At 36.1% G+C, this 26360-nt stretch overlaps 1 protein-coding gene across 3 annotated transcripts in view; it reads right to left on the reverse strand.

Annotated features, from left to right (window-relative positions):
- Nucleotides 1-8023: 8023 nt before the first annotated feature.
- LOC131669035 (uncharacterized) overlaps nucleotides 8024-26360 on the reverse strand; it is a 34903-nt gene continuing 16566 nt past the window's right edge. For 2 of the 3 annotated variants that reach the window (XM_058943601.1, XM_058943600.1), the window contains 13 exons: nucleotides 23122-23249; nucleotides 21997-22122; nucleotides 20643-20997; nucleotides 20383-20554; nucleotides 20195-20294; nucleotides 19943-20123; nucleotides 19735-19860; nucleotides 19338-19613; nucleotides 16728-16986; nucleotides 15312-15849; nucleotides 14106-14580; nucleotides 13438-13785; nucleotides 8024-13339 (listed from right to left, as the gene is read on the reverse strand). In XM_058943601.1, coding sequence (XP_058799584.1) covers nucleotides 10812-13339; nucleotides 13438-13785; nucleotides 14106-14580; nucleotides 15312-15849; nucleotides 16728-16986; nucleotides 19338-19613; nucleotides 19735-19860; nucleotides 19943-20123; nucleotides 20195-20294; nucleotides 20383-20554; nucleotides 20643-20997; nucleotides 21997-22122; nucleotides 23122-23249 — 5612 coding nt within the window. In that variant the 3' untranslated portion in view covers nucleotides 8024-10811. Of the gene's footprint in view, nucleotides 13340-13437; nucleotides 13786-14105; nucleotides 14581-15311; nucleotides 15850-16727; nucleotides 16987-19337; nucleotides 19614-19734; nucleotides 19861-19942; nucleotides 20124-20194; nucleotides 20295-20382; nucleotides 20564-20642; nucleotides 20998-21996; nucleotides 22123-23121; nucleotides 23250-26360 lie in introns of all 3 variants that reach the window. The other variant, XM_058943599.1, reaches the window with a different exon arrangement.

Below are 26360 nucleotides of genomic sequence, written 5' to 3' on the forward strand. Positions count from 1 at the left end.
CACATATGTACATATACCGTCTGGTGCGGCGAAAGTTTGCGTGAGAGAACTATCGCTAAGCTAACTGCTGATCTAATTAGTTGCTGTAATTAGTATTATCAGCCTTGGCTATAACTTTTACTTCAGGTGTCTTGCGTGATATTCCTGTTTGCTCGACGGAATAACCAGCCCGCGAGAGAGGGAGAGAGAGAGAGAGAGAGAGATCCCATACCTACTCTTGACTCGGCGTTTTTACCCTTAAAGTGGAGAAGTTTTTGGCGTGTAAATATGCTAACTGACGAATTGCGGAAATAACTGCTATGTAATACCAAATTTATGCTGATTAGCGTTACCCCAACTTGTTCAGAGAACTTGAGTTTCCTTTTCAAGTTTACTCTCAGAGTGTACTTGGAATTTTTTTGTAGCAATATAATCCATAAGACCATGTTATATCGCACAAATTTTAGAAGTACAGAAGTTCACCATAAAAGAGTTAAAACTTCGAAGAAGTGTAAGATTATTACTTGAAATCCTCGTGTAAAAAGTGCGTTTGTTAAAGTTTCAAACAGAATCATGCTGTTGATGATAAAGAGCTGATATTTTCAAAATAAATCATTGAATTTATTAGTTATTCTGGTTTTCCTGTACCTTTTTGAGGCTTCTAGAATGCTTCACTTAATACCGTAGTATTGGAGTTATTTCCCTCCCCTTTTCCAATATCACTTTCTGCTCTTTGTACCCCTTCTATTAGCTCTTGAAAAGTATCATTATATTTATATATACTAGAAACTTATAGTAGAAACATTGTGTTTCTTAAAACATCCGAATATGGTACTCTTGATTGGATTCCGTGAGTTCTAACGTGAAGTAGTAGCTCTCTTGAAATTTGTAAGAGTCTCATTCTATCCAGCCTCTACTAGTATTCGTTATGTTTTTTCATTTGCTAATCATTGGATCTCCAGAGTCACCTAAAACCCAATAAGCCAATTATTCGCATACTTGTTACGGATTCGTCAATAAGATATAAAAAAATGTGTTTAACGGAAGTGATAAGCACGCATCACTATGAAATTCAACAGCTGAATGTGCACTTTAAATGGCAACCTCTTTAATGAAGAAGGGAGAACAGTTTGTAATAAAAGGTTTGAAAAAGTCCATCAAACAAGTATCATCAAGTTTTCCGAGCAACGAACGACGAGAGATTTTTCCACGAGTAACCCTTACTTACCTGCATACCGAAGGCACTTCAATAAATCAGAGACAGACGGAACTTAAGCGAGTCGCGATAAGATGGAACTTCCGGCAATTTATGGTCGCTGGAGTTTTCGTCGCTGACGTTTATTACTTCGCGCGCGCGCTCACGCTCACTGCACGCCGCAGAGAGCTCTGCTCTCGCTCTCTCTCTCTCTCTCGGCCCGGATTCATCTGCAAAGTTGCACGCTGCATAGCTAAGTAGTAGCCAACCCCCACATAGCACCGTCGATCTACGACCTGCAATTCAACACCAATTTCCATCATTTGCTCCCTTTCATTATCTGATTGGCTTCGATTTGCTCGCTCGCCTAATTATTTCCAGTTGTGCCGATTTTATTCCTGGCATTTCCACAGCCAATTGCAAGCTAATTGATTGTCAATCTGCGTGTAATTATTAGCTGACGTCATTGCTTGATTCACCAAATTATTTTAACTTGCTTATACTCTATTACTCTTCCGCGTGAATTTAATATTTTTGTCACCGATTCGTCATATATATAAGCTATTCCCTTTCGTCGACAATTATTCTTCACTCACATTCAGGAATAACATTCGATGTACAGACTTCGATTGGTTTCTCTCAATTATTAAATTCAGTGTTTTTCTCAATAACGCAGCTACTCCTCAGCTGCTTTGAATCACGAGCGAGCGCAAAATCGTACCTAACCCGACATCTCTCAGCTAAGCGCTGAACTACGTTGTAACGAATTTCTACACAAGAGTAGGTCAAGGTACGTAAGAGCGATAGAAAGCTACAAATACTTTAATGAAATAGAACAACTGAAACTAAAATATTTTACGTGAATAATAACGTCTCTGCATAATTCGCTATTCTAATAAAAACAATGCGATAATCAGTATTATCATTTCTCACATACAACATTAATGGTATTTATTAGCTGACTCGTTTTTCAATCATTTTAAATATACATTATCACATTTACATTTTACCTCCGTCGTCGTCGCCGGTGTCACGCTACATTATACCGACGATGTATACGCACGTGGACATTCAAAGCATGCATAATCACATACAAACATGCACATATGCAAATACGTTTAAACCAAGAGCTATATATACGTACATAGGTGTGTGTCTGTGTGGCAATCGATCCTGCATCCAGGGAGAAGCTATCGGGAATCAGGTATTTCCTTTAGTCCATTTAGCTGTTAAATCAATCTACGTCTCAATCAAATCGACCATGTGCCTCAATCCTAGTGCACCGATCGAACTTGATTTCATTATAGCCAACGGGAAATTTCAGCAGAATTACAGTCGCATTAGCAATTATACTGACATGCACAGATATCTCCTTGTTAACAATAGAAATGTATTCTGTAGAGCTAATCGAATTAAGAGCCCATTTCGAAAAAGCAAATATTAGCAGAGAATATCCATTTCTTTTGTCTCGCTGCCAGACAAGAGGCGCAACTTTATCCGGATAGAAACAGCAATCGGACAAGTATACCATTAAATTCATTTTCTAGAATTGCAAGGAGCAAGCGAGAGGAAAAAAAAACCAAAAAAAACAAAGAATCTACAAGTGAGTATAAGGGTATATAAGGTGTCCGATCGACCGATCGTAATAGAGTCTTTAATGAGTTTTCCCCAAGCTGTGCAGCCGCCTCTTTGCACCAAAGTAGCAATGTTATCGCGGGCCCGGCCGAGAGCTCTACTCTCTCTCTCTCTCTCTCTGCTAGCCCATTGTGACAAGAGTTATTATCGTATTTGCCGGAGAAATTGCGCGGAGACAAACGCTCTCGCGACCCCCCTCGTATTCTTGCGCGCGCGATAAACCGGAATTTTCGGAGAAACGAATAAATGCAATTACGCGCGATAAGTGTAGCTTGAAAAATTCTATTTGCGCTTCTTTAATTATGTTCGCTAATCAGCGACGAGGAAATGCAAGATCGCGAGAGTTTACTTGATATGATCTTTCATTAAACGGCCAATTAATTTCCGAAGGTGAACACGATTAATGGGTCAACCTCATTAACGAAATTTGTTTTAAATAGCTTTCGATGACGCTGCCTTCAGAAAAAGTGACTGTGCTTCATTGAAAGGACTCGCTAATAAGACTCAATTGCAGTGAGCTTTCGGGAAAGTCACGTGTCTCCTAAAGATGAATAGATCATGGAGATGACATCTTTAAATTTGGATTTTCGATGGAAATTATGACGCACAAAAGAACGACCTTTCAAAACGAAAATAAAAAAATATATATGCGAACTCTGATATGAAAGCGCGCTCACGAGCATTGTTGAACTTTGAGAGCTCGCATAAAAGGAGCGAGCTCTCGGAGAAATTAGTAGAGTCAACGGCAAAGACGTGCCAATGGAATTCTCCGTTCTAGCTCTCGTTGCGCAAGAGAGCTAACCCCCGAGGATAATTGAGGAATGGAGCCTCGGAGTTATAAGAAAGCAAGTCGAGCTAATGAATGCCGAGAAGGATATTCAACCCTTTTCTTCGCGCCAGTCTTACCCTCGAGGACATTATTTTTGTACACGGGATGATGAGCGCGCGCATCCACCTTTCGTGTCACTCATTATAGCAAGTAAGGAGGGAGTTGAGAAATTTCCGAAAATTTGATTAGTTTTCGAATGTCTGATTGCGGGCTAACGATGCACCCTCCCCTAGAATTGCCCCTTGTAATAACGTTATTGTGAAGGCTCATCTTTTTCTAAAAATAATCAAGTTATGTGCGGTTGTTTAAGTCCGAAATTCATTTAAATGATATCATCAATTAAGCTCATGCATTCTTTGTACAAGTACGATCTGTGAAAATTCGGAGCGTTACAATGCATGGGAAAAAGTGCAGCGATAGAGCTTACAAGTTTGAAACTGCAAATCCCACGAGTTTGGCTTAAAATCTGATGACAGATCTAAAAAAAGTGAACACGACGAATTCGCCAAGCTATTTGTCGATAAAAAGAAGAGCAGGTCAACGCGAAATAGTTCTTCCAATGGATAGAGATTGCCGATAAAGTCGCTCATCCGCGTTGCAACTTAAACGAGATTTCCATCTCAATCAAGTTGCTGCCGGGCGCGCTATATATAAAATTCCACCGCGAAAGGCTTAAGAGCTGCCGCTACGAGGCACACAGGAAATCCCTCGGTTTCTTTGGGATTACTAGGGCTGGCAGAATCAGCAGCAGCAGTGGCTCCTCTCCAATGGAAATAGCCTCGCGCTGAAAACACGTGTAATCTCTAGTCGGCGCGGGACAAAGTGTTTTAAAGGAAGCCTTCGGTTTTCGCGCGCATTCGCCTCACGTCCGTCTTGATCAACAAGAGCTTAGCCGCTTGCAGGTCGTTGTCCGTTAAAATTAGCGTGTGTTTCGCTCGGTTCTGTGGATTTGCAACTCTACCGTCTCTCCCTCCCTCCTACTCTCTCTCTCTCTCTCTCTCTCTCTCTCCTCTCTCTCTCTCTCTCTCTCTCTCTCTCTCTCTCTCTCTCTCTCTCTCTCCTCTCTCTCTCTCTCTCTCTCTCTCTCTCGATTTGCATGTAATCCCATCGATCGTTGAAGCCGTCGGCTTAGACGCGCAACGACGGCGACGACGTTACTGAGAATTATGCAGTACCCTTGCCTAACATTCTGTCTTTACTGTTCTATAGAACACGAGGGAACCGAATAAACGCATCTAAAGTAAGGCCGCAACATAAGCAAACAGAGTTGAACTGAATGGCTGGACGTTCCTATAGCTCAGAATACTTAGGCGAAACTTCATCTGGTGTTTTCATATACGATTAGGTATTCACGACTATCGACGGTTAACTGAACAGAGTTATGTGCAAAAACAATAGAGACAGAAGCTTTAGGTATACGGTTTACTATTCAGCTTTCGTGTATATTCATCAATGAATGTACGATATGTTATTAGCTATACTACTTGCCATTTTCGACTAATACATAGTCTCGTACAGTCAAATCTAAATGTACGTTTGTTTGATAAATGTTTGTTTCGCTAGTACGATATTCCCATTTAAGAGGGACAAATAAAACTAGACCTGCTAAATTCTTAAAATATTCTTATGCACGCACGGGGACTTCGATAATTTGCTTTTGATTACCGGCGACTCCGGCGCGTACTAATCGCGATTAAAAACCCAGCTATTACCGAGTACCGATAAAAATCCCGGCATTTCCCGCTCCCGATCCTTTTTACACAGGGCGTACGAGCTCGACGCAAACGCAAGAACAATATAAGAGAAATTGAGCATGAACCGGCGGCGCCGCAATCACATGCATGGTTATGAGATCAGAATTTATGTTGATGCGCGGAATGAAATGAGCTTCGGGAAGAGGATGGAAAATATAAAAGCAGAATAGCAAGTCTTGAGTAGATATAAAGATAATGAAAGATGGGTAGCAGAGGAAAAACAATGTAGATAAGATTTTTTAAGGTTGACGCTGGATGATAAATTGTTATAAATGATAAGTAATAATGCATAGCAGCACTCAGAATTATTTGATGCTTGTATTACTAATTGTTGTTAGTTAGGCCAACAAATATACACAGTCTCAAAAATCAATCTATCAATATCTACATACGTACAAATTCATTTGTTACAATCATTGGAAATTTTGCAAAGATAATATTTCCATACACTTATATATCAACAAGCTTTTTATTATTATTATATTAAACTCATATAATTTTCAGTCTTTTTAATCATATTCGTAAGTATACAAATAAAGATTTACGTTGCAGCGTAAGGGTTAAATTTGTATTCACACGAGGCTCGTTGACAGGCAACACCGCAAAGCATCACAACCCACTTGGGTCCTTAACAGCCACCAGATAAAATCTTGCGCTTTTTTGTCTTTTATTAAATCGTCATTCTCGAAGGTGCGAACGCGAGGACGTGATCATTGGCGAAGAAAGGAAAATAAGAGAAGGTGAGAACAAGTTTCACGCGTAGCGGCAGTGGTTCGAGCGTATAATTGAAATTGACGTATTCCGTCGATACATCAAAACCTCTGTGTTCAACAAAGAGAACGACTCTCGTTTATTATTTCTGTTTTATGAGAAGACTTATGAAAATCGATAGAAAGAGGAGTACCGACTGTAATTGTATATATGTTGACATATAGTATTTCGTGTTATCGTATCTGATGTTACAATTCATCGAAGGATCATCGTTTTGTAAGATTTGCTATTACAAAGATGGTAATTTGTAAAGATTAGATGAAAGAATTATAACCATATTTCTCCATTTATCTCGCTTATTTATGTATATGTAGCATATATATACATGTACTTTAAAAGAATTTTGAAATTGTTATTGATCAAAATATTTTTGTTTTAAGAATGAAGTTGGCGAAGTGAATTTTTTTACAACTACTAAGCATCTTTTTTCATTGAAAACTACAAACGTTTGGCTAGTTGAATTATATGAATAAACCTCGCTTAGCATTATATATCTGCGGTTGCATTGAAGCCGGCAGTATCTGTCTCAACAACCTGCACCAATAGATGCATGGCTCTTATGCAAATACACGTTATATCGACATGCACTTTTGCATACGAACCTAGTTTATATAACCAAGCTTATGACAATAAATAGACTATTAGAAAAGGTGAAGTAGTGCACTAATGTCGCGCTTGATGCCATTCCGGTAAATAATAATATGGTTAGACCATTAGAAGCTGTTATATAGACACGATTATCAATTCGTTAAATGATTTATTTCAGTTAGTTTAATATGTAGAAAAATATTATTCATTTCGTTGAAAAATGGTATTATGTTATCTTGAAATGTTTCTTCAGACAGCAGCTTCTGTATATCTTTTTATTTTAATTACATCATAAAATGAATTCAATCTCAATGAAGGATTAAAAACCAGTTGTTTGCTTAACTGATCTCTCAGCAAGAAAAAGAGCCAGAGAAAAAACTAAGTTTATTTCTAACGTTTGGACTGGGGTGGTTCGTATTGATTTAGTAAATTGACTCAAAGCGAAAATGAGTATTAAGAAGTTTTAATTAAGCTCTGTTCATTTAAATGTTATTTTACAAAACGTAACATGCGCAAAAATGTACATTCAAGAACTGGAAACAAAACGGATATCCATTTGATCTTTTACACCAGATTGTTGCAACGGTAAAATTAATATCTAATAAGTCATTATTTATCATTATTAAATAAATCAGTAAAAATTAAGAGGAAAGTTACTATGCATTTTACCTTTCATACTCACCTTTTACCTATTCGCATTTTACATTCAACATTATTTCTTCCACTCATTATCTTTGACGTAATAATTATTTTTCTCTCGATAAATTTATTTAATTTGACTGAATCTGTATTTCGCCAAATCAATCTAAGCTAATTAAAAAAGATAAACTGAAATATATTGAACTAAAAGAGAGATGTCAATGTCAAAAGTACACCTAATTAGTAGAACTGAAGACGTTTCCTCCTTAACTTTAAAGACTAATTGGCTACATTAACTTAAGCTAATAGTTACATTAGAAGCCAAAATATTGTATAGTGAGATGTACAGACTATCAAGTACCATTTATGTGTGGAAAAAGTCGAGCAGCTATTAATATTTTATTAGATTTGTAATTTTATATTACCAATTCAATTTTTAAGTAACATAAAAAAATAGCCTTTTAAATGAATAGGGTTCAGACAAAAACATTTTAATTACCATTTCTCTGAATAAAGAAATCATGAACGTAACAATGGCGATTATATTCCTTTTTCTTTTTATGCAAAATTGTTAAAATAAAAATATAAGTTATTTGAAAAGGACAGGAAATAATGTTTGAATAAGTGTTTGTTAACATATGTATTTTTTAATATTTCTCCCAAGAAATTTTTTGACAACTATACACACAGTCCGCAATAAGTACAGTCTTGTATCTTCTGCATCACTCATTCTTATTTACAGTAATCAGGGACCTTGAATATGGTCCTTCAATTAATAAAACATTTCATTTTTAAAAAGTTTGTGTTTTGTTTCATTCAAATATATTTCTACCCAAATGATACCGCCATTTACATACTTTTTAACGTAAGATACGACCGTTAAAATTGTTTCTATCCAGATGATGCTGTATATGACGGTTAATATTAAATTCACATGGATAATTCATGGAATTTAAAACATAATGATAACTGTTTAAAAACCTTAATAAATTTGATCGTTTTATTCATACGATATTGTATTCAATTATCGTATAACTGTATAATTTTGAAGCAAAATAAAATTTTTTCTAATGAAACTAACGAAATCCATAAAAATCGATTTACCCCAGCTATAAATATACGTTAAAAAGACTAAGATTTTGTAAAGAAACATTAAAGCTGATTAAAACTCATTTCTAGAATTTAAAAACGCATAAGCTAGATTTCACTCTATAATACCCTTCGTTTTAAAATAATCATTGATATGCCGAATATGCAACTTTTACTTTTTCATTTGTTGATGTAATCTGTTGATGTATGCCATATAATTTTAATATTACTAGTAGTTAAAGTTGCTTAAAAATATCTTGTGTAAGAACTTGATGTGTCACAAGTTTTGAATATTGATGTTGTTATTGTCAATTATAAAAATTACAATCTTCCGCGCGTAACACACGATTTGCTGCAATATGTTTGCGCGTGATAGCTATACATGAAGTAAGTAAATTCTACATCATTTTGAAAACTTTAAGCAAGAATAGATTATTTTTGCATTGAAAGTATCAAAGACTCACTTTTTTCATTAACATTCAAAGTATTAATTGAATATTACAGATGAAAGTTCTTACAGTCACAGATTAATTAGAAAATCTTTCCAAGACTTCAATATTCCGGTCTATTTTAATGACCTCAATCTGCTACATTTTATTAATTGTAAAATTATAAATAATAATTTATTATTATTATCTCCAAAATGTATGCCTTTATCGTCAGAGTAATTATTTATAAAGAATATGCCATATTCTATATGAATATTAAAACATTCTGATGTTGACCTTAGAATACTTATCTTATTTTTTACAGAGTAAAAAAATTAAAAAATGCGTTTTACTCAATGCAACAAAAACGAAGTCGAATACCGCTTGAAGGAGATCTGAGTCGATATATTTGTGTTTCTAAACATGACGTGTTGATTTTTAAGATAGCGAAAGAGACTTTACAGTCTTTTTAAGTCTATATGCAATTTCTTAAAATATAACAACGCACGTGAATTCACTTTTTGAATATAAGTGTTATTTTTAACAAACGAGATGCAAAACTTGACTTGTAATAATCTTCATAAAAGCTTGTCAAATGTCTCTTTCATAACTTTGATGTGACAAATTCATTCAAACTCAAGATAGCAAGAATGAATTTCGTACAATCATTTTTGGAAGTAAGATATATGCGATCTTCATTGGTTTTATAGTTTTATCTCATTCACTACATTTAGCTGGCAATTGACTTGGCTTATTTAGAACCGATTACAATTTTTCCCAGTATCATCAACAACGTATAAGTAATTCTTTGTCAAATATTTTACATTTATCAGTTGATTTTTATTTACTCATAAAATTACTTCAACTGCAAGTTATTAACTCTAGAGTTATTCTTCATTCATTATAACTAATCATAATGTAACCAAGACAAGCCAATGATATCTATATAGCCTACTACATTCTATTAATTGCACCATCGTTCGTTCATTTTGAAACATATGTCAAAATGATATTCGACTGTTAATTAATTTTAGCGCTATACAAGAGTTTCTTAATGTTATATCTCAATGTAGTTACTAATCAGATCGGAAAGTTTTTCATAGTGTAAAAGATATGAGAGTAGAGATGGTTTTAGGGTAACTTGATACAAATTTATATGCTAGGAATTGTTCATAAATTATTATATTTTTTGTAATTTTTTAAAAATGTTTTCATTGTTGAAATTTTGGCAGATTTATGTATTAAAAAATTATCTTTTATTAAATACTGTGAAAGTATATTTAAATAATATTCTAATAAGCTTACAGAAAATGATAAATTGATAATGTATTATCACTTTTAAATAAAGTTATCAATGTTTTATTTATCATTTAGTCTGTTTGTATTATAATGAAAATAAAATTATTAATTCATATTTTAATAGTGTATCTTACAAAAATTTCGACAAGAATAATGTTTATGCATCTATAAATTCAAATAAAAATGCATATTTAGATCACACATTTTTATAAAAATCGACTAAGGAATTTAGCAAAATTATAAATCATATAAAACTGCTATTTACAATATCCAATGCAAAATTTTATCCAACATGTTTCAACCCTTAGTTTTTGTAATATTTATAAATATGACGACGCTAACAAATTAATTCTTACATTAGTGTAGGCCCTTCTCACATTCATAACTAGTGATACTAACAAAAATTTAACATTCTAAATAGTTACCTCTATTACCCATTTTCAACAATAACTATTAAGACAAATTTACAGCTAAGCAAGGCCCTAATACAATGAACCAATCTTACAAAAATAAATTCAATACGTAGTATCAAAGTAACAGAAGATGCCCAGTCCGTATTTCCCTTTTTAAATTTACACCAAATATTCTGCACAATCCTCGTAAAGCTAAGACCTCTTAGACTGAATAGAATTAGTTGGTGAATACAACCCCAACTTAAGTGCGACATCTTTAGGTTTTCTTTGAGCATTCCGCACGGGAAATGGACTAAATCCTAGTGGTTTAGGACTTGGAATTTCATCGTAACTGTACTTGATATCGGGGTCTCCTATCGGTTGAGTTTCTCCAACAGTTCCTAAAATCAACGTCGAGTTTCTATAACTCAATGTATCTGTTGGTGAATTATCAGCGTACGTAGTTTTTATTCTCGTCGTCATAGCGACTGAGTTGTCAAGGTTTGACGATATCATTTTGTACGAATTGCCAATAGGTTTACTATAGTCACAGTACTGATATTGCGGCGATGGGATTTCGGTGCCTCGGTGATGGCTGGTATTGATTGAACTACTTGTCAAATATGAAGAGACTTCTGGTTCATGTTCTAATGACAAAATCTTGTAAGGTTGATGTAGAACATCGTAGTTATCGCCGTAAGTGGAATACTTATCTAGTGGTGATATACTGTCGTACTTTCTACGCGTATATGATGATTCGTAATCGTTGAGATCTATATTGGAGGCTATAGGCGATAGATCGTCTATACTGGCTATATATTTATCAGTGGAACTCAACTGTTTGTCAGGATAAAAAGAAGTAATCGAATTTACGTTACTGTTATCAGCGTGAAAAGGGCTGAGTTTCAGGTTTATATCTCGAATGACAGGTGGTTTAGTTATCATCAAATCAGGATCATTCTCATATTTTACTTGAAATTCCAGATGTTCCTTTGATAAAATATGCTTCTTGGGATCATATTCATAATTCAGATTTGATGGAACAACTGCTTGTCTCGAAGTAAACTCAAAGGTTGAATTTTCAAACCCAGTGTCCAGAGTATTTTTGGCATCGTACGATCGAACAGAATAAGGATTATTAGGTATCTTTCTAGGCGATAATCGTAATTTATAATCGTAGGAGGAAGCTTGAAGTGTCGAAGAGTAAGAGCTATCGTAGGGGCTTTTCAATGGTGATATGTTATTAGGTGTTTGCTTCTCGATGATCGAAGAAGGATAATCAATCTTCGGTGACTGGACCACGTCTGATATGTACGGCACGGAGATTGGCACAACATCTGGGTGTCTGGTTTCTGTGTTCATTGGGGGTTTCGTATATGAAATCTGATTAAGTTTATCTATGTCTCTGTAAATGTCGACATCCCTTTTAGTCGAGAACTCACGTAGAGTCGAGTAATCGTTACGAGGTACGTATGGTAGAGGATTATCCTGATACATTGTCGAATGCAACGGATCTCTGCTGGAGCCTAGGTCATTGATATCGAGGGAATCGTCCGATGATTTGTACGAGTAAACATTGGTCGAGCATGTGGATAAATCGTCGCTCACATGAATACTGGAAGAACCCTTTTGAAGAGCCATTGGCGAATCAACGTCGTAGTGAGATATTAATTTAGACAGCTCCTTATTTATTTGGCGATCAATAAAGGCATCTCTGTGAACTAGATAATCGGATGACAGATCTTCAACATCGGGAAGATAAGCAACTTCATCGTTGTCACCAACAAGCGATAATTTTGATAATTCTTCGTTGATTTTGGCTTCAAACTCCGAAGCGGTGGTGGTAGTGGTATTACGATCCAAATCTTTAAAGTTTATCCTTGCCAACTCTTCATTTATTTCATGCTCGTTAAATCCCATTTTCTCAAGAATAGGACTAAATATTTTCGATATCTCTTCATTGATCGGACTAATTGTAATTTGTTTCGATATTTCTTCTAGATCTGGTAATCTCTTTCTTGCTTGACAAGTCAGAATCTTTTGAAGGATTGCTGAATTTTCTTGAATAATTTTCAACGCTCTGTCACTACTTCTCCGTCCATTGTCGTTTCGTTTTCTAGGTTTAACTTTAGTCCAGACTCCAAGTTTCGATTCTACATTATCGTCATCGTCTTCTTGAAGATTTCCATTTTTATAAACTACTGTTTTTAAAATGCTATCACTATTGTCATCAATATTGATTTTTGGTTCGACAATATATGTCTTTCGATGCTCTGAGGATATGCAAATACCAGGGACTTCAATTTTTTGTCTTGAAAAGCCGCTAACTGAATCACTGAAAGTATCCTGTCGTCGAGCTTCCAAATTTTTTAAATCCTCCCATATGCAGCTAGACTTTCTTGTTAACATATTAGGATCAATCTCACCGTCTGACATTGTTTTAGCTTCAAAATGTTTAAGATCTTCGAGAACATCGCTGGAACGTTTCTTCGCATTGTTAGCAAAATCTTCCATCGAAGGTGATAACAGCATGCCTGGGAATCGCTTTTCTAAACTGCTGCTACTTCGATCGTAAGATATACCTGCAACTTCCAGAGTTTCCAATTTTCCATCTAAGGATCTTCCTCGGCTCCTCTCTAAAAATTCATTGCGGTTTTCAAATTGTATGTTAGGAAGCGGCGACAGAGTATCAGTCTCTTTGAGCTCTTCTTCGAATTTACTTCGGCGATAAACTTCGAATGCTGAAATGAAAAATTAAATCATATTTTAGTATTTACGTTGTGATAACGATTAATCAATTTAATGAAATGTCATGATTTAGTAAAAAATTTCATGTTACCCGATGTTCGACCCATATTCTTTTCTTCCTTGCTATCTTCTCCAGTTTTTACATCATCGTCAAACTCATAGCTGTATAGTTTTCTCAAGCTACTCTTGACAGTGTCATTTTCGTCAGATATTTTTATACTAGGGTTATCATCATTATTTTGTAGTTGAGAAATATCAAAAGCTTGAATTGGAGTTTTAGTAGTTGAATAATTTTTTTTATTGTAATTTTGATTATTGTTTTTGTATTCTAGTTCTCCTCTTTCGTTATCAATTTGTCTTTTCTCCTCGCTGAGTGGCGAGGGTGTCTTATGATTTGGATTTAAAATTGGATAAAATGGTGATATTACAGGACCTATTTCTGAAAATCATAGCGATAATGATTAATGATTATTACGTTACATGTTTATTATTAACTACAGAATTAACGATAATGTTGTATCTGTAAATATATTTAACGAAAAAAATAACAAATCAGAAATTGCAGCACGAAAAAACTTTTTTCGATAAACACAAAAACTACTCTAGTATAATGAATATGTCTCAACAATCAGTCACTTTCTTTCCAGTAAAATTTATATTAATTGAGAATGCTATTTTCGACTTATTCAACTTTTTTCATGAATAGACGGTAAGTTATACACATTGAAAAGTAAGTCTAGAAAAGGCATAAAAACTTACCCGAGGAAGGTTTCAAGTCAGCCAAATCGGACTTGAAGCTGTAATTTGCTGTATACTTTATAGAGTTGGCGCTCACTGGCGATTGCAGCTCGGAACTGAATGATCTCTCGGAAGACTTGAGCTTAGTAGGACTAAAGAAAGATTCAGTCGAACTACAAGGTGGCTCTGTAGATTTTGGCTGCATCAGCGAGTCACTCAATGGTGTCATAGACGTGTCACCTGGCTCTTCTATCGTCGGGGCACTTTGCACTTTCACGGCTTCGGAATCGATAGAACGCATAGTTAATGTTTTCGATTCTGAGCTAGCCGACGAGGTACTCGACTTATCGACAATTGTGAAATCACGTGAATCTGAGCGTAAAGGAGTTTTTGGACTGGCTGCAACGCTGGAAATCACTGAATCAGGACCCATGGTTTCGCCTGAACTGAAGGACTTGGCACTTTCAGGAGTTCTGGGACTTCGTTTAGTCTCAAGCTGTAATTAATGTAAAAATCATGTTAATATACCAATGGTTTTTAATTTATTATGGTTTTTTAGTAAATTTAAATATCATCCTTATATATTTTATGTGCTCTTAAAAATATTTTGTTTAAGATACTTTCACATTAGGCAAAATTCACTCAAAATAATGATTTATTAATTAGACTACTTTTCTACATTTATATTTCATAAAAAACATACGATATATAAATTAAGTAGCTGAGATAGTAAGAGATACTTGATTATATTTTTCTAAAATAAACTAAATTATATTTTATAGCTTAGATTCAATACAGCATCTTTTATATGTACATATTTCAAATAAAGTATCCCATAAGATAGCATGAAAAAAATCACCGTTGAAGAAAAAGTACATAGATTCTAAAAAGAAAATACTTTCATTTCTATTTTATAGACTTTCGTTATAAATTTATCCAAGAGTTTAACCGTCTGACTTAATAACGATACGCAGCACCGAAATCAAATTGACAGGTACGACTTTCAAATTTTATTACGTTGTACTTAATACTATTGAAGCGTTACACAATTAATGGGCGTAATTAATAACGTACTTATTAACATCTTTGAACAATTAAATAAATTAATTATCAACGTATCTCAAAGGAACCTCTGGAAAGTAAAAGAACAAACACAAGTCAAAAATCAAAAGCTATTTTTAAAAAGAAAAATTGTAAAAACTGGTTAATGAACTATATACAATGTACCTTGTAGCTAGAAAATTTTTGTTCTGATATGAGAATCGCAGAATCCAAACTGCTTGAAAACGTATTCCTATCAAACCGTTCTCTAATTCCTCCTGCAAGCTCCGTCGAAGGTGAAAGTTCAGATAAATGTCTGGTGTTTCTGGCCTCGTAGCTAGCCGGTGAAATAGGCAGATGGCCTATCACGTAAGACGACTTCGTCGTCGTTTTCGTCGGTGCACTAAGAAGTACGTCGTCAACTCGACTTTTTATTGTTCTCGAATAGTCGTAAACACTTGTGATGTCGACCACTTTAGTTCGCGGAGTTTCTGACAAAACACTTTCGTTATTAAGCACTGACGGTATTTGTGAGTCGACTTTAGTCTCTTCTTTAACAGGTTTGTCATAGGACAACTCAGTGATTTCTACCTCAATTGTTCCCTCAATTGGATGATTGTCATCGAGAGACGTTTTGAAGTCTGCATCATCTGCTGATAGCCTGCGTATTTGATCAGTGATTTCAGCGATAGAAGTTTCCTCGTTTGCGACATCGAGGTGATTGCTGGAAAGAAATGAACATTGAATGAAATGTAATCAATATTTTTCCATAACGTGATATCTAGTATTCTTTTGGAAAGTAGCTTTGATACATTGTTGATGAGAGTTCAGCAAAACTTCATGAATTTTGGTAGAGCTTCTACATAACAAACTAAAGTAGCTTATGCGAGTAGCAAAGTTCGAGTAATCTATCGGCAAACTACAACTTTATTGTGCCTTTTATAGTGATAAAATGCCAATGAGTCTGATGAATATTGATGATCTGTTTTGTTTTTTAAATTTCGTTGCCAATCTAATAGATCATTCATTTATGTACAATTACGTTCTTTTATTACTGTTTATGTTTCTTTTGAAACTGATGATTACAAAAGATGAGCGAATTCTACTAGATGAATTTGGTCGTCACTTCATTCAAATAAAGGATTTAATCCGTTTAGCGCTACTGTTTTCTGCTGTTTATCTTTGGCAACATACAATGAATATGCATATATCGTAAAATTGAATGTCATTCAACTCAAATGCAGAGCTAAACGTATTAAAAATGATTATTTGCTCATACTATCTAAATTGTTCATTATTAATGTGCTTCACTTACAAACGTCAATTATCTTTCGACCTGATCTTCAAATACTCTAAATCAAAACTGAAAAATTTATCAACAATCACTATTTTTTTAAATTGTTTTTTGTTGTCTTGTTTTTGTTTTCATCAAATAAAAACGTTTGAAAAAATAGGTTATTTTGTCTGTCATTATGTCATTGAATCCAAGTGGCAAGAAATATCAGTATAAAATACAGCAGCGTCAAAGACAATTGAGCCGCAAATCAACATCAATCCTCGCACCTCAAATCAATCCCCAAACAATGAACCTCCTAACCTTACCTTGCTCTATTGCAAACAGTCTGTTGCTCCGTCTGCTCGGCGACCTTCGCTGCTTCATCGTCTTCTGCCATAGTGATAGCGTATCCTTCACTGATAGACGTAGGTTCCTCACTATCGAGATCACTAAGTCGATCAGGCTCGTCACAGAGTTCAGTGGAGGTACTGTCACTATCACTGTCGGCGGCCACTGTACCTTGCTGTCGCCTCGTCGACGACATGTCGACCTCGGGCTCGGGCTCAGCTGCCATCGTCACCGCTGCTGGAACAACAGATCGATATTTCAGCGTCAAGAGTAGGAGGAGGGTTGAATGCCCGCGCACACGCCGCTCTTTGCGTGGGTTGGACGGTATTTTCCCTTTTTTCGTCCCCCCACGAAGAGAAAGTAGGCCAGGAGGGGTAAACGAGATCATGCTGGATTTTTGAGATGATCGAATGAGCGCACTCCGAGGATGAGCTGGTACAGAGTGGTTTCAACTGCGGATTTCAATGGCGACTTAGCCAACTGTAAAATTGGAGGAACGCGTTTTCTGTTCTAGTTTCTATCAAATTGTACGGATGAAAGTTTCGTGTCGCAAATGAGATCGAGTTCTCTTGATATACCTGTCAAAAATATAATGTGTCACGTAAAATGAGTAGTCAAAGTTGAGTTTGGTTAGACATGACAGATTTGTTTGTCTTGCGGGCAAACTTCGTTAGATTTGTCGAAAATAAAAGGTACCTGGGAAATGACACACTTCTCTTTCTATCGAGCTTTTAATATAGGTCATCTAAGTTTTGAGTCGCTGAAACGGGAATGATTCTATACGCTGAATATATACAATACTTTCTCTTTGAAAACCAAATGCGCTCGCGCGCTAGCTTCTCTTATTTTTTCTCCGTCCTATTGTGTCGCTGTACATATCAACTTTTTTCTCAAAACTTTCAATGCACTCGTACAGAGAGCTTTTTATGTTTTGCTATTTGTTGATTAACGGTGAAAAGTAGCCTGTAGAATTTTCAATGAAAACGTTCCTTCATTTTCCCAAACGAATAAATATTTAAGTATACCACAATTTTAAGAATTTTCCGGAAAATCTGAACCTTACATGAATTAGCAATCATTTAAGTTTACTTATCCAAAGATTAGATATAAAATTCCAATTGGAATCAACATTATATAAACTCTCTATAATTGTAACAATACTTCAAAGTTCTTTTAATGTTGTGAGAGTAAACCCATAAATAAAAAGCAGTCACTTATCCAAGATGACTTTTTAATGACGTAGTATCCAGTCTCTTGAGATCATTATAACAATTGCATATCATACATAAGTCAATAGGTTATAAAAATGTTGAGAGGACAATAATTCTCGAACATTGTTATATTTCACATGTATATTTGTTAACTTTTATTGACTTCAAAATTGTTATCTGTTTAATATGATATAAAATTATTATGATCCCAAGAGGCTGGATAACATACCAGCGAAACGCTATATCAGATAAGTGATTATTTTTTATTTATAGATTACTCTAAACTAAATGCGCTCGCGCACCAGCTTCTCTTATTTTTTCTCCATCCTATCGTGTCTCTGTACATATTAATTTTTTTCTCACAGCTTTCAATGCACTCGTGCAGAGAGCTTTTTATGTTCTTTATCATGTTTTTATAAACACTGAAAAGCAACGTACGTAATCTGTGAAATTTTCAATGAAAAAATGTATCACTGTCACAACTTAAAAAAAACTTAAAAATATTCCAATTTAATACCAAAATGATACATAAAAATTAAATCACTGTTTCTCAATCACATTATTTACAATAATATACCATCATCTTTCCTATTGGGTTATTACCCATCGACCAAACACATTCATCGATCACGATCGACACACTCGCTAAGAACGAAAAGGAGAAAACACAAACCTACGATCTTCGCCACAGAGTCAGCTCATGAGATTCTGGTATGCGCTCGGTGCACCAGTTCGCTCCGCAGTGCGACTTCGCACGCGAAGTAAAGTCAGGTTCGAGGTAATCGGAACATTCGCCAGCTCGTTCTCGCGCGCGCGCGTACGGTGGTTGACCCATTAGCTATAGACCACGCCTGCGTCAATACTCTAGCTAAATACTGCGTGCGCGGCGCAACAAGTGGTCGACGGAAACGGACGAGAGACAACGATGAGTTAGAATCGATATTTGCTAGGCTCGCTAAGTTTGCTTTATCATGCGTTGGTAGCTGAGAAGCTTTGTTTTCAGACGAGAACGATGGTAGAGCGTGTTCACGGCCTTTGGTTGATTCGACACCATGAATATTAATAATATCACGTACAAAGACAATGTCATTTTCCAAGGATTATAATAAACGCACAGTGAATAAACACTACAAAGCAAATCACCATATCTTATGTATCATTTGTTTTCATCGATTTTTTAAGGTGTGTTTAAGTGCACATGCAACGCAGCGATCGAAACTGATTGCCACGTTGGGGGAAAAACATTAACCTTCAACCCACTAAAACGCACTAAAACTGCATGCTATTCCATCATAAATCTAAATGTAAAGGCAGCGTTTATCCCGCAACAAAAGTAATAAAGTATACTTGGCATCAACAACGGAAATGTAAACTTACGTTCTTGCACTTCGTGCTCATCCTTGCGTTTCTTCATATCTTTCCAGTGTATCGTAACTCCCTGCTGTTGCTGCTGGCGCTCCTTGACTCGTTGACTCCTGGGACTAGTTACGCTTGCGTGCAATGTCGCTGCCTTGGCTCGCGCAATCAGCGAGTTCGAGGTCGCGCTCAACGAGCGACCTTTGCTGCTCACCAACGCACTTTTGCCAACGAGCAAGTGGTTCATCGCTTGACTCGCCGTTGACGATGGATTCATCGTTTGGCGCGTGCACGCCGCTGGTTTTTCATGTAATTTCGAATCAAGTTTAGCTTATTCCGTGATTACTCTGGTGATCGTGAATTTAATCAAGTAGCGATGTAAGATAGCAGGTTCGTTCAAGCAAATTTGATTTCGTACCCGACAGGATAATGTGGGCTTGGCGTTGGCGTTCTCGTAATTTTGCATACTGCTGCTTCAACGTGCTTATATCCAAGGCTAATCTTTCTCGATCGTTAGAAGGTGCCATTGACGATGAATGTCGATCTATATGATTGAAAGATCATTGATTATTAGTCGATCGGTCAATGGAAATTGCAAAAATCTATCTAATTAATTAATAACAAACCTGATCTCTTCATACGTGGTGAAGAAAATATCGTTGCAGCCGTGGCAACAGCTAGTCTATCATCATCTTCTGTATCGGAATCTTCATCGTCGCTTAACCTTCTAGCCCACGGTGTTATATTATATCGATGCTTTTCTCGTAAGTTCGTGATACCAGTCAGTGGACCCATTGCTACAATAGTCTGCAAATGAGACACACAATCATAAAAAAAACTATTGATAAGTTTTCTAAACCTTTTTCGTAATATTTTACTTTTATAAGATTATTCGTATCTGTAAATTCCAACATCTCCCTCGTTAAAACTCCCATTATACTATAAAACTCGTCTGCAGATGTTACAGTCATGATGCGACTAGAATAACACAAGATGTTTCAGTTATAACATTATCCATCCACGTGTTACCTTCTTTCATTTTCAACGAGACGTGCCAAGAACTTACTCAGAAATTCCTTCCCAGATGGCAAGAGCAGTACGCAAAAGAACGTCATTGCCCTCAAGGAAGATTAAATCCCAAACGCGTAGAACGACATCTTGAGGTAAACAGTGACAAAAAAGCGTAAGAAACCATTGCATCGTAAAGACATTCGTCAACGGCGGCTCGTAACTACTTCCTGCAAGAAAAATATTTTACATTGTAGTCATCAATTTAACGAATTTAAAAGTAAATTTATCAACGTTTCGAAAACTATATGCACTTACCTGTGGCCTTATCTTTGGGATCGTTCTGAAGAGACTCGAGATGCCTGGACAATCTAGGCACGCGCATGCGCAGTAGATCACGGAAGACAGCCATATCGACGGAGAGGCCACGAAGACTATCGGCAAAGTAACCTTCTGGTAAGACACCTTCGATGAGGTAGATCATGACCTTGACTGCTCCAGCTTCGTCGCGGTCGACAACTTGAAGGATCAATGCTGCGAGTACATTTAATCCCTGGCAATAACCAACTGACTTGTTCCAGCGAGCATAACCGAGAAGTACTCGACGTAGTACCGCCTGATTGTCTCGGCCCGCAGCGCCGCAGAACAAGCTGCATCCTGTTCTGTGCAGGTCCTAACGGAGACAAGAAATGATTTATAGTACCTTGAATTTATAGTTTGATTAATTTCTTCAATGTGATCAAAATACGATTAGGTCAAGTTTGTAACTTAGTGGCACGAAGAAATTTCATTTACATCAATTCTTAGTTTCGAAGGATTCAGCACTGCATGCTGGCGGGCTAGTTGCGACTTGAAACCGTTCTTAATGAAAATGTAAGGCGGTGCGGCGACGGAAAAAGTTTTTAAATTAAAAAGCCTCATTGCAAATAATGAGTCAAATTAGTTACTCCATTTAACGTTCGAGAAAAAATGAAGATATTTAAACTATTTTTCGACACTCCGTGCGAAAAGTGCGTTTTTCCCGCACGCTCGGCAAACGTACGTACATTGAAAATCGCACTTTTCACACGTCGTATTAAAAAATACGGTACGGCACATGTTCGGGAAAGAGTTTCTCGTCTCGTGTACCATTCCACCCTCGCTTCGCTCGGGCGTAAACGCTACATGAGACTAGAATCTACTTTCCCGCACTTGTATCGTAATGTACTATTACGTTACGACACCAAATACTTGAATACATTTAAGATTTTTGTATGTTTTTATAAAACTTTTATTTTGGTTGAAAGAGTACAAGTAAACTAACAAGATTCTAATATAGAAATATAAATTAATATTGTGTATTTCTAGGCGCATTTGTATCTAATATCAATATTCTCATAAAAATACATTCTGATACATTAGAAGAACGAGATGTAAAATAGAACACGACACCTTTTAGGTATGAAATTGTTGCCTTTACCTAATTTTTTCTTTTATTGAAAATCAATGTAAGCAAGTTCACCGAGCAATTGTAAAAACAATGATACCCAGAAACGGAAGCGCGTCTACTTATCCGTGTTTATTCGGATGAAAAAAATCCCTTTTCCTAGTCAATCGACAAAGGCATGAGCGTTTTCGATGCACGCAATACACGCGTAGAATATTCAAGCAGCAAGGTCGATGTCACACATACCTTGACTATCTGAATGCCAAGCTCCTCGTCGTCGGGATTGCTCCATTCGTTGAAGCAGAGCTTTTCCGCCTGTTGCCAGTTGATGCCACGCTGCTCCAGATGCCTCTCCGCCAACGTCAGCCATAGCTATAGGTCATCATCGTATACACAGGCAGACAAAAACGCATCACAAAAGAAGCCACGCCAATGGCGAAAGGGGCAGAGGAAGAAAATGTTAAACGACCGCGAGCCGAGTTAAACAATGCCTACACTGACGACGTATGATAACTTCTTTTTTTTATTTCGCTCAAAATTGTATCAAACTGTTTTTTACTTTACTTGGTTTATATTGGGCAGGATGGGCTAACTTTCTGGAAATACATTTAACCTTAGTTATAATATTTCTTAAATATGACTCCCCCGAAGTTCCAATTCGAGTTTCATTTCGTTTGAATGCATACGACAGTTTACTCGATATCACACTGCATTAGCGTTCATTAGTAGGTAAGAACTATACACGTCTTGAAATTATTCCGTCGTCAGCAATAAAAGTCCGCTATTAATAGTAACAATCTAACATTAACCAGTGTATCCTAATCGTGAAAATAAGTATACATGCATGAACGTTTTATAATCGCGATTCTTACGGTCGATTGTAACGAAATAATTTATTCTCTAAAACTTCCTTTTTCAGCAGCAGTCGCTTGCTGCTCGCACGCGCGATTTCCCACGATACTCTATCCAGATACGCAACTTTGGTTCAATTTTCACGCTTGTGCACTGCGCCACGGCTATTCTCTTGAGATCTAAGCATAAACCTGTCGATGCTCCAGTTGGAGAGCTTGCGCCAAGCTATGATTTTGCTAAACATTATTTTACGGCCATAAAATACTTTATAATGGCTTTTACGGGTTTTTATCTAATTTATGAGCTGTTTTCCTAAATTATATACTGGAAAGAAAAATATGCAGTATCCTGATATGCAAAAAATATTTAAAAAATAAAATAGGATAGAAGCAATGGAAGTTTAGAAACATTTCTATTACACCAATTGTTCGTACATCGTAAAATGTAAAGAGGCATAAAATCTATTCATCATAAAGAATGAGCAAAAGAGTTATAGTTCCAAAATAAAAAAATAATAACCTTTTTACGGAATTCAGCTGGTATTCCACCCTGAAGCTTGGCGACCATTTTCATAGCATCCAGCCACTGATTAAAGCCACTTTCTCCGGGTTGTGGAGTCAAGCTGAATCGCATCCTCATATCTTCGCCTATAACAAGAAGCCATCGAAATAATGATCAGATAATATAAGCGACATATCTTAAGTAGTCTTATTATTTAATTATATATTTCCAATACCAATTTTTGTATTTACTCTGTGAGCAAGAAAGCATCGTGCTAGTTTCAAGACTTCAAGATTCTTGAAAGATGAAGTGAAGATTTGATTTTAGGAAACGCGTTATTTAAATGTGAGAACGTTCAATGAATATCGAAAGCATGTAAGTACGTGCGCACTTTGATGTCGCAATATCAAGTTTATAATTCCATTCAAACAATTATCAGTTTCTTCAAACTTCCTGTTATTCTCTTAATAAACATATATTCTTGCGAAACTTCTCTTCTTGTGTATAATATTACTATAAATAATACTTGTAGGCATCAACAATTTCAGAACAAGTGATTTAGCAATGCCGAATAGCAATCGAAGAGTATTAAAACGCGCGTAAAAATACCAAAAGCAGCAAACTAAAATTTTACAGTGCATATTTGTAAAGCCCGGTAAAGTGAATGTCGTAGCTCACTTTTTAATAGAATCAACCAATTCTATCCATCTCGCAACGCAATACATGACAAAAAGGAATCCATTGATACGAAGTCAATTGGCAAATTTTATGATTGATGAAAACGTTGCGTAATCTTAGATTGTGTGTCGACGGGTGACGTTCGAAACGAATGACATGGCATAAGCTCTCTTACAGCATTGTGGATGTTTAACAAAGTGGACCATGACTGAAAAGACACTAAAGGATAAAAACACAAAAGCGCGCTGCGTTAATTAGAAGCCCATCCGCCAGCAGAATTTGAAACAATAAGCAGCAGTTCGAATGACGTGCTTGAGAAAATACCAGAAATCTCATTGAAACGTTGATAATGTGATTTTAAGTTATCAACTAAGTCCCATAACTAACTTCTGTATGTTAAGCTGTGTGCGCCAAGCGTTTCCAATTAACACGAGTGCAATAACTTTCGTTCCTCGCCTGAGTACGCGGTGAGCTTGATCGCGTTAAAACACACACCGCTCGCCCACCGCTTAACGTTATTCCCGGAATTTTCCGCTTACTCGTCAATTGCTTAACATATTGACTATTTTGCATATAATGTACTTTGGAAAAGCATCATATTCCAACTTTGTCGATGATAATTTTTTTCACTGCTGACGAAGAAAGGATGTCTGCCATAAACAACATAAACACGTGGATTTGTTCGTTATCCATATGGTTGGTTTTCTTCGTACCGTTTTACAAAAGTTCTTCGGCAAACGTTGCCTGTCGCATTACTGTAGCACGAAACTAGTTACTACAACGACCAAGCGTGAGTCAATAAATCAATAGTATCCCGTTTAAATCTCGTTTAACTCGAAAAAAGAAAGTAAACTGCATTGGCAAAGCGCGAAACATGTCGGTCGTGAAATTAAAAGTTTTGTTGACTTTGACGACTCTAAGAAAGATAAAGCGGCAAACGTGGGCTACATGCGTCGTTGGAAACGCACGTGTTCAATAATCCTTTTCCCTTGTTCAACGTGGCCGTGCGCACGGCTGAGTAGGTCAAAGTAATCTTACTTGGCTGATTACGATTAAATAGTATTTCCATTGTTGTTTTAAAAGTCAATTTTTCACTGGGGAAATTAACTATTTTTTATTTTGAACTGACCACGGGAGCAATTTCGTTTAGTTTTGTGGTTAAAACAATATATTCCCATTTTTTATTGCCTAACAAACTGTTACTATTCAACGATATAATTAAGAATCACTGCTAATACTGCGGTGTGGAGTATTTCAATGAGCCAATTAGTTGAAGACTTTTATGTTTTGTAATTTTTTATACAAAAGTATGAATATTAACGCTTAATTTTCTGAATTCAAGCTTCAAAGCATACCTTGTCAACATTTCAATCAACATTCATCAAAAAGTCAAATAGATAAAAAATTCCGTCAAAGTTAAATAATAATGAAGCGATACATTATAAACATGTATACATAAATAAAGCAAATTTCCAAAGCTAAAATTAAAGGAGACAACAAAGCTCGCAGGTCAAACTGTACTCGGCATTCAATTTTAACAGTAGCCTTCGAGGTCATCAACGGAAGTTTTATCTCAAAAGCGTGGAAGCGCGCCTTTATTTAATACTTAATGAGCCTACGCACTCATGCATACGTTAGATCACGCTTTTCAGTACCTACGCATTTCTTTTGTCGGAACTGCTTGACATCAAGGCTTCCATCCAGCCACGTAGGTACTTGAAGCGGAATAGCAATTCTACACGGGATTTTAACAATTAATTACCAAATGAGGCTTTTTTAACTTTGTATTCATTAACAGTTGTAATAAACCTTTCAAAGATACGACGATAACGCGCGGATGAAGCTTGATCATTAAAAGTATAAGTTATAATTCTGTAAAATAATTTTAATCGTTTATTAGAAAACGCAGAAAAATATATGTTTGTGCAGAAAAACTTTTGTTATATTTTATACTGGCTTTGAATTTTCGTTGAACATTATGTTTTTTGTTTATTGGAAACAAAATCGTGCATCCGTTGAAATCAATCGTATTGTGAATGTATATTATGTACCACTTGAAAAAATTTAAGATTAAGCTTATCGACCAGGTTTGATGCGTGTCATTCTTCTGAGTGAGAAATAAGACAAAAGAAAAAGTATGTGCACTCGACAGAAGGAGCAGTGAAAAAAAATCAAATACAACAACCACTCGAGCGCGCTTAGCGCACTTCCGGAGTCCAAGGTAACCTACAACTAATGCATTTCATTCTTCGCGGTGCGAGAGAGAGAATCTCGTTTCTGTAGGAAATGGAGAGTGGGGGCGTACGTCACTTATATTCCTAGTTTCTTGCCATACATAAGATTTGCGCGCACGTATCCTCCCTTCCACGTTTTTAGGCACCCAACACAAAATCGGCAAAGCGAAAAGGGTTATTACTCGGCAGCCAAAAGTCGTATTTCCAAAAATTAACAGTCATTCCAAAGAGAAGGTAAAAACCTCTAAAAAGTATTATTGCAGATTTCCAAAACATCAAATTTTTAGCTTTTTACGACTAATAAAAAAGATTTAAAAAATTAGAACATTTCGTGACTTTAACAGG

This window comes from Phymastichus coffea, unplaced genomic scaffold (assembly GCF_024137745.1).
Source record: "Phymastichus coffea isolate CEN01 unplaced genomic scaffold, Cenicafe_Pcof_1.1 PCOF00086, whole genome shotgun sequence".
NCBI classification, from domain to species: domain Eukaryota; kingdom Metazoa; phylum Arthropoda; class Insecta; order Hymenoptera; family Eulophidae; genus Phymastichus; species Phymastichus coffea.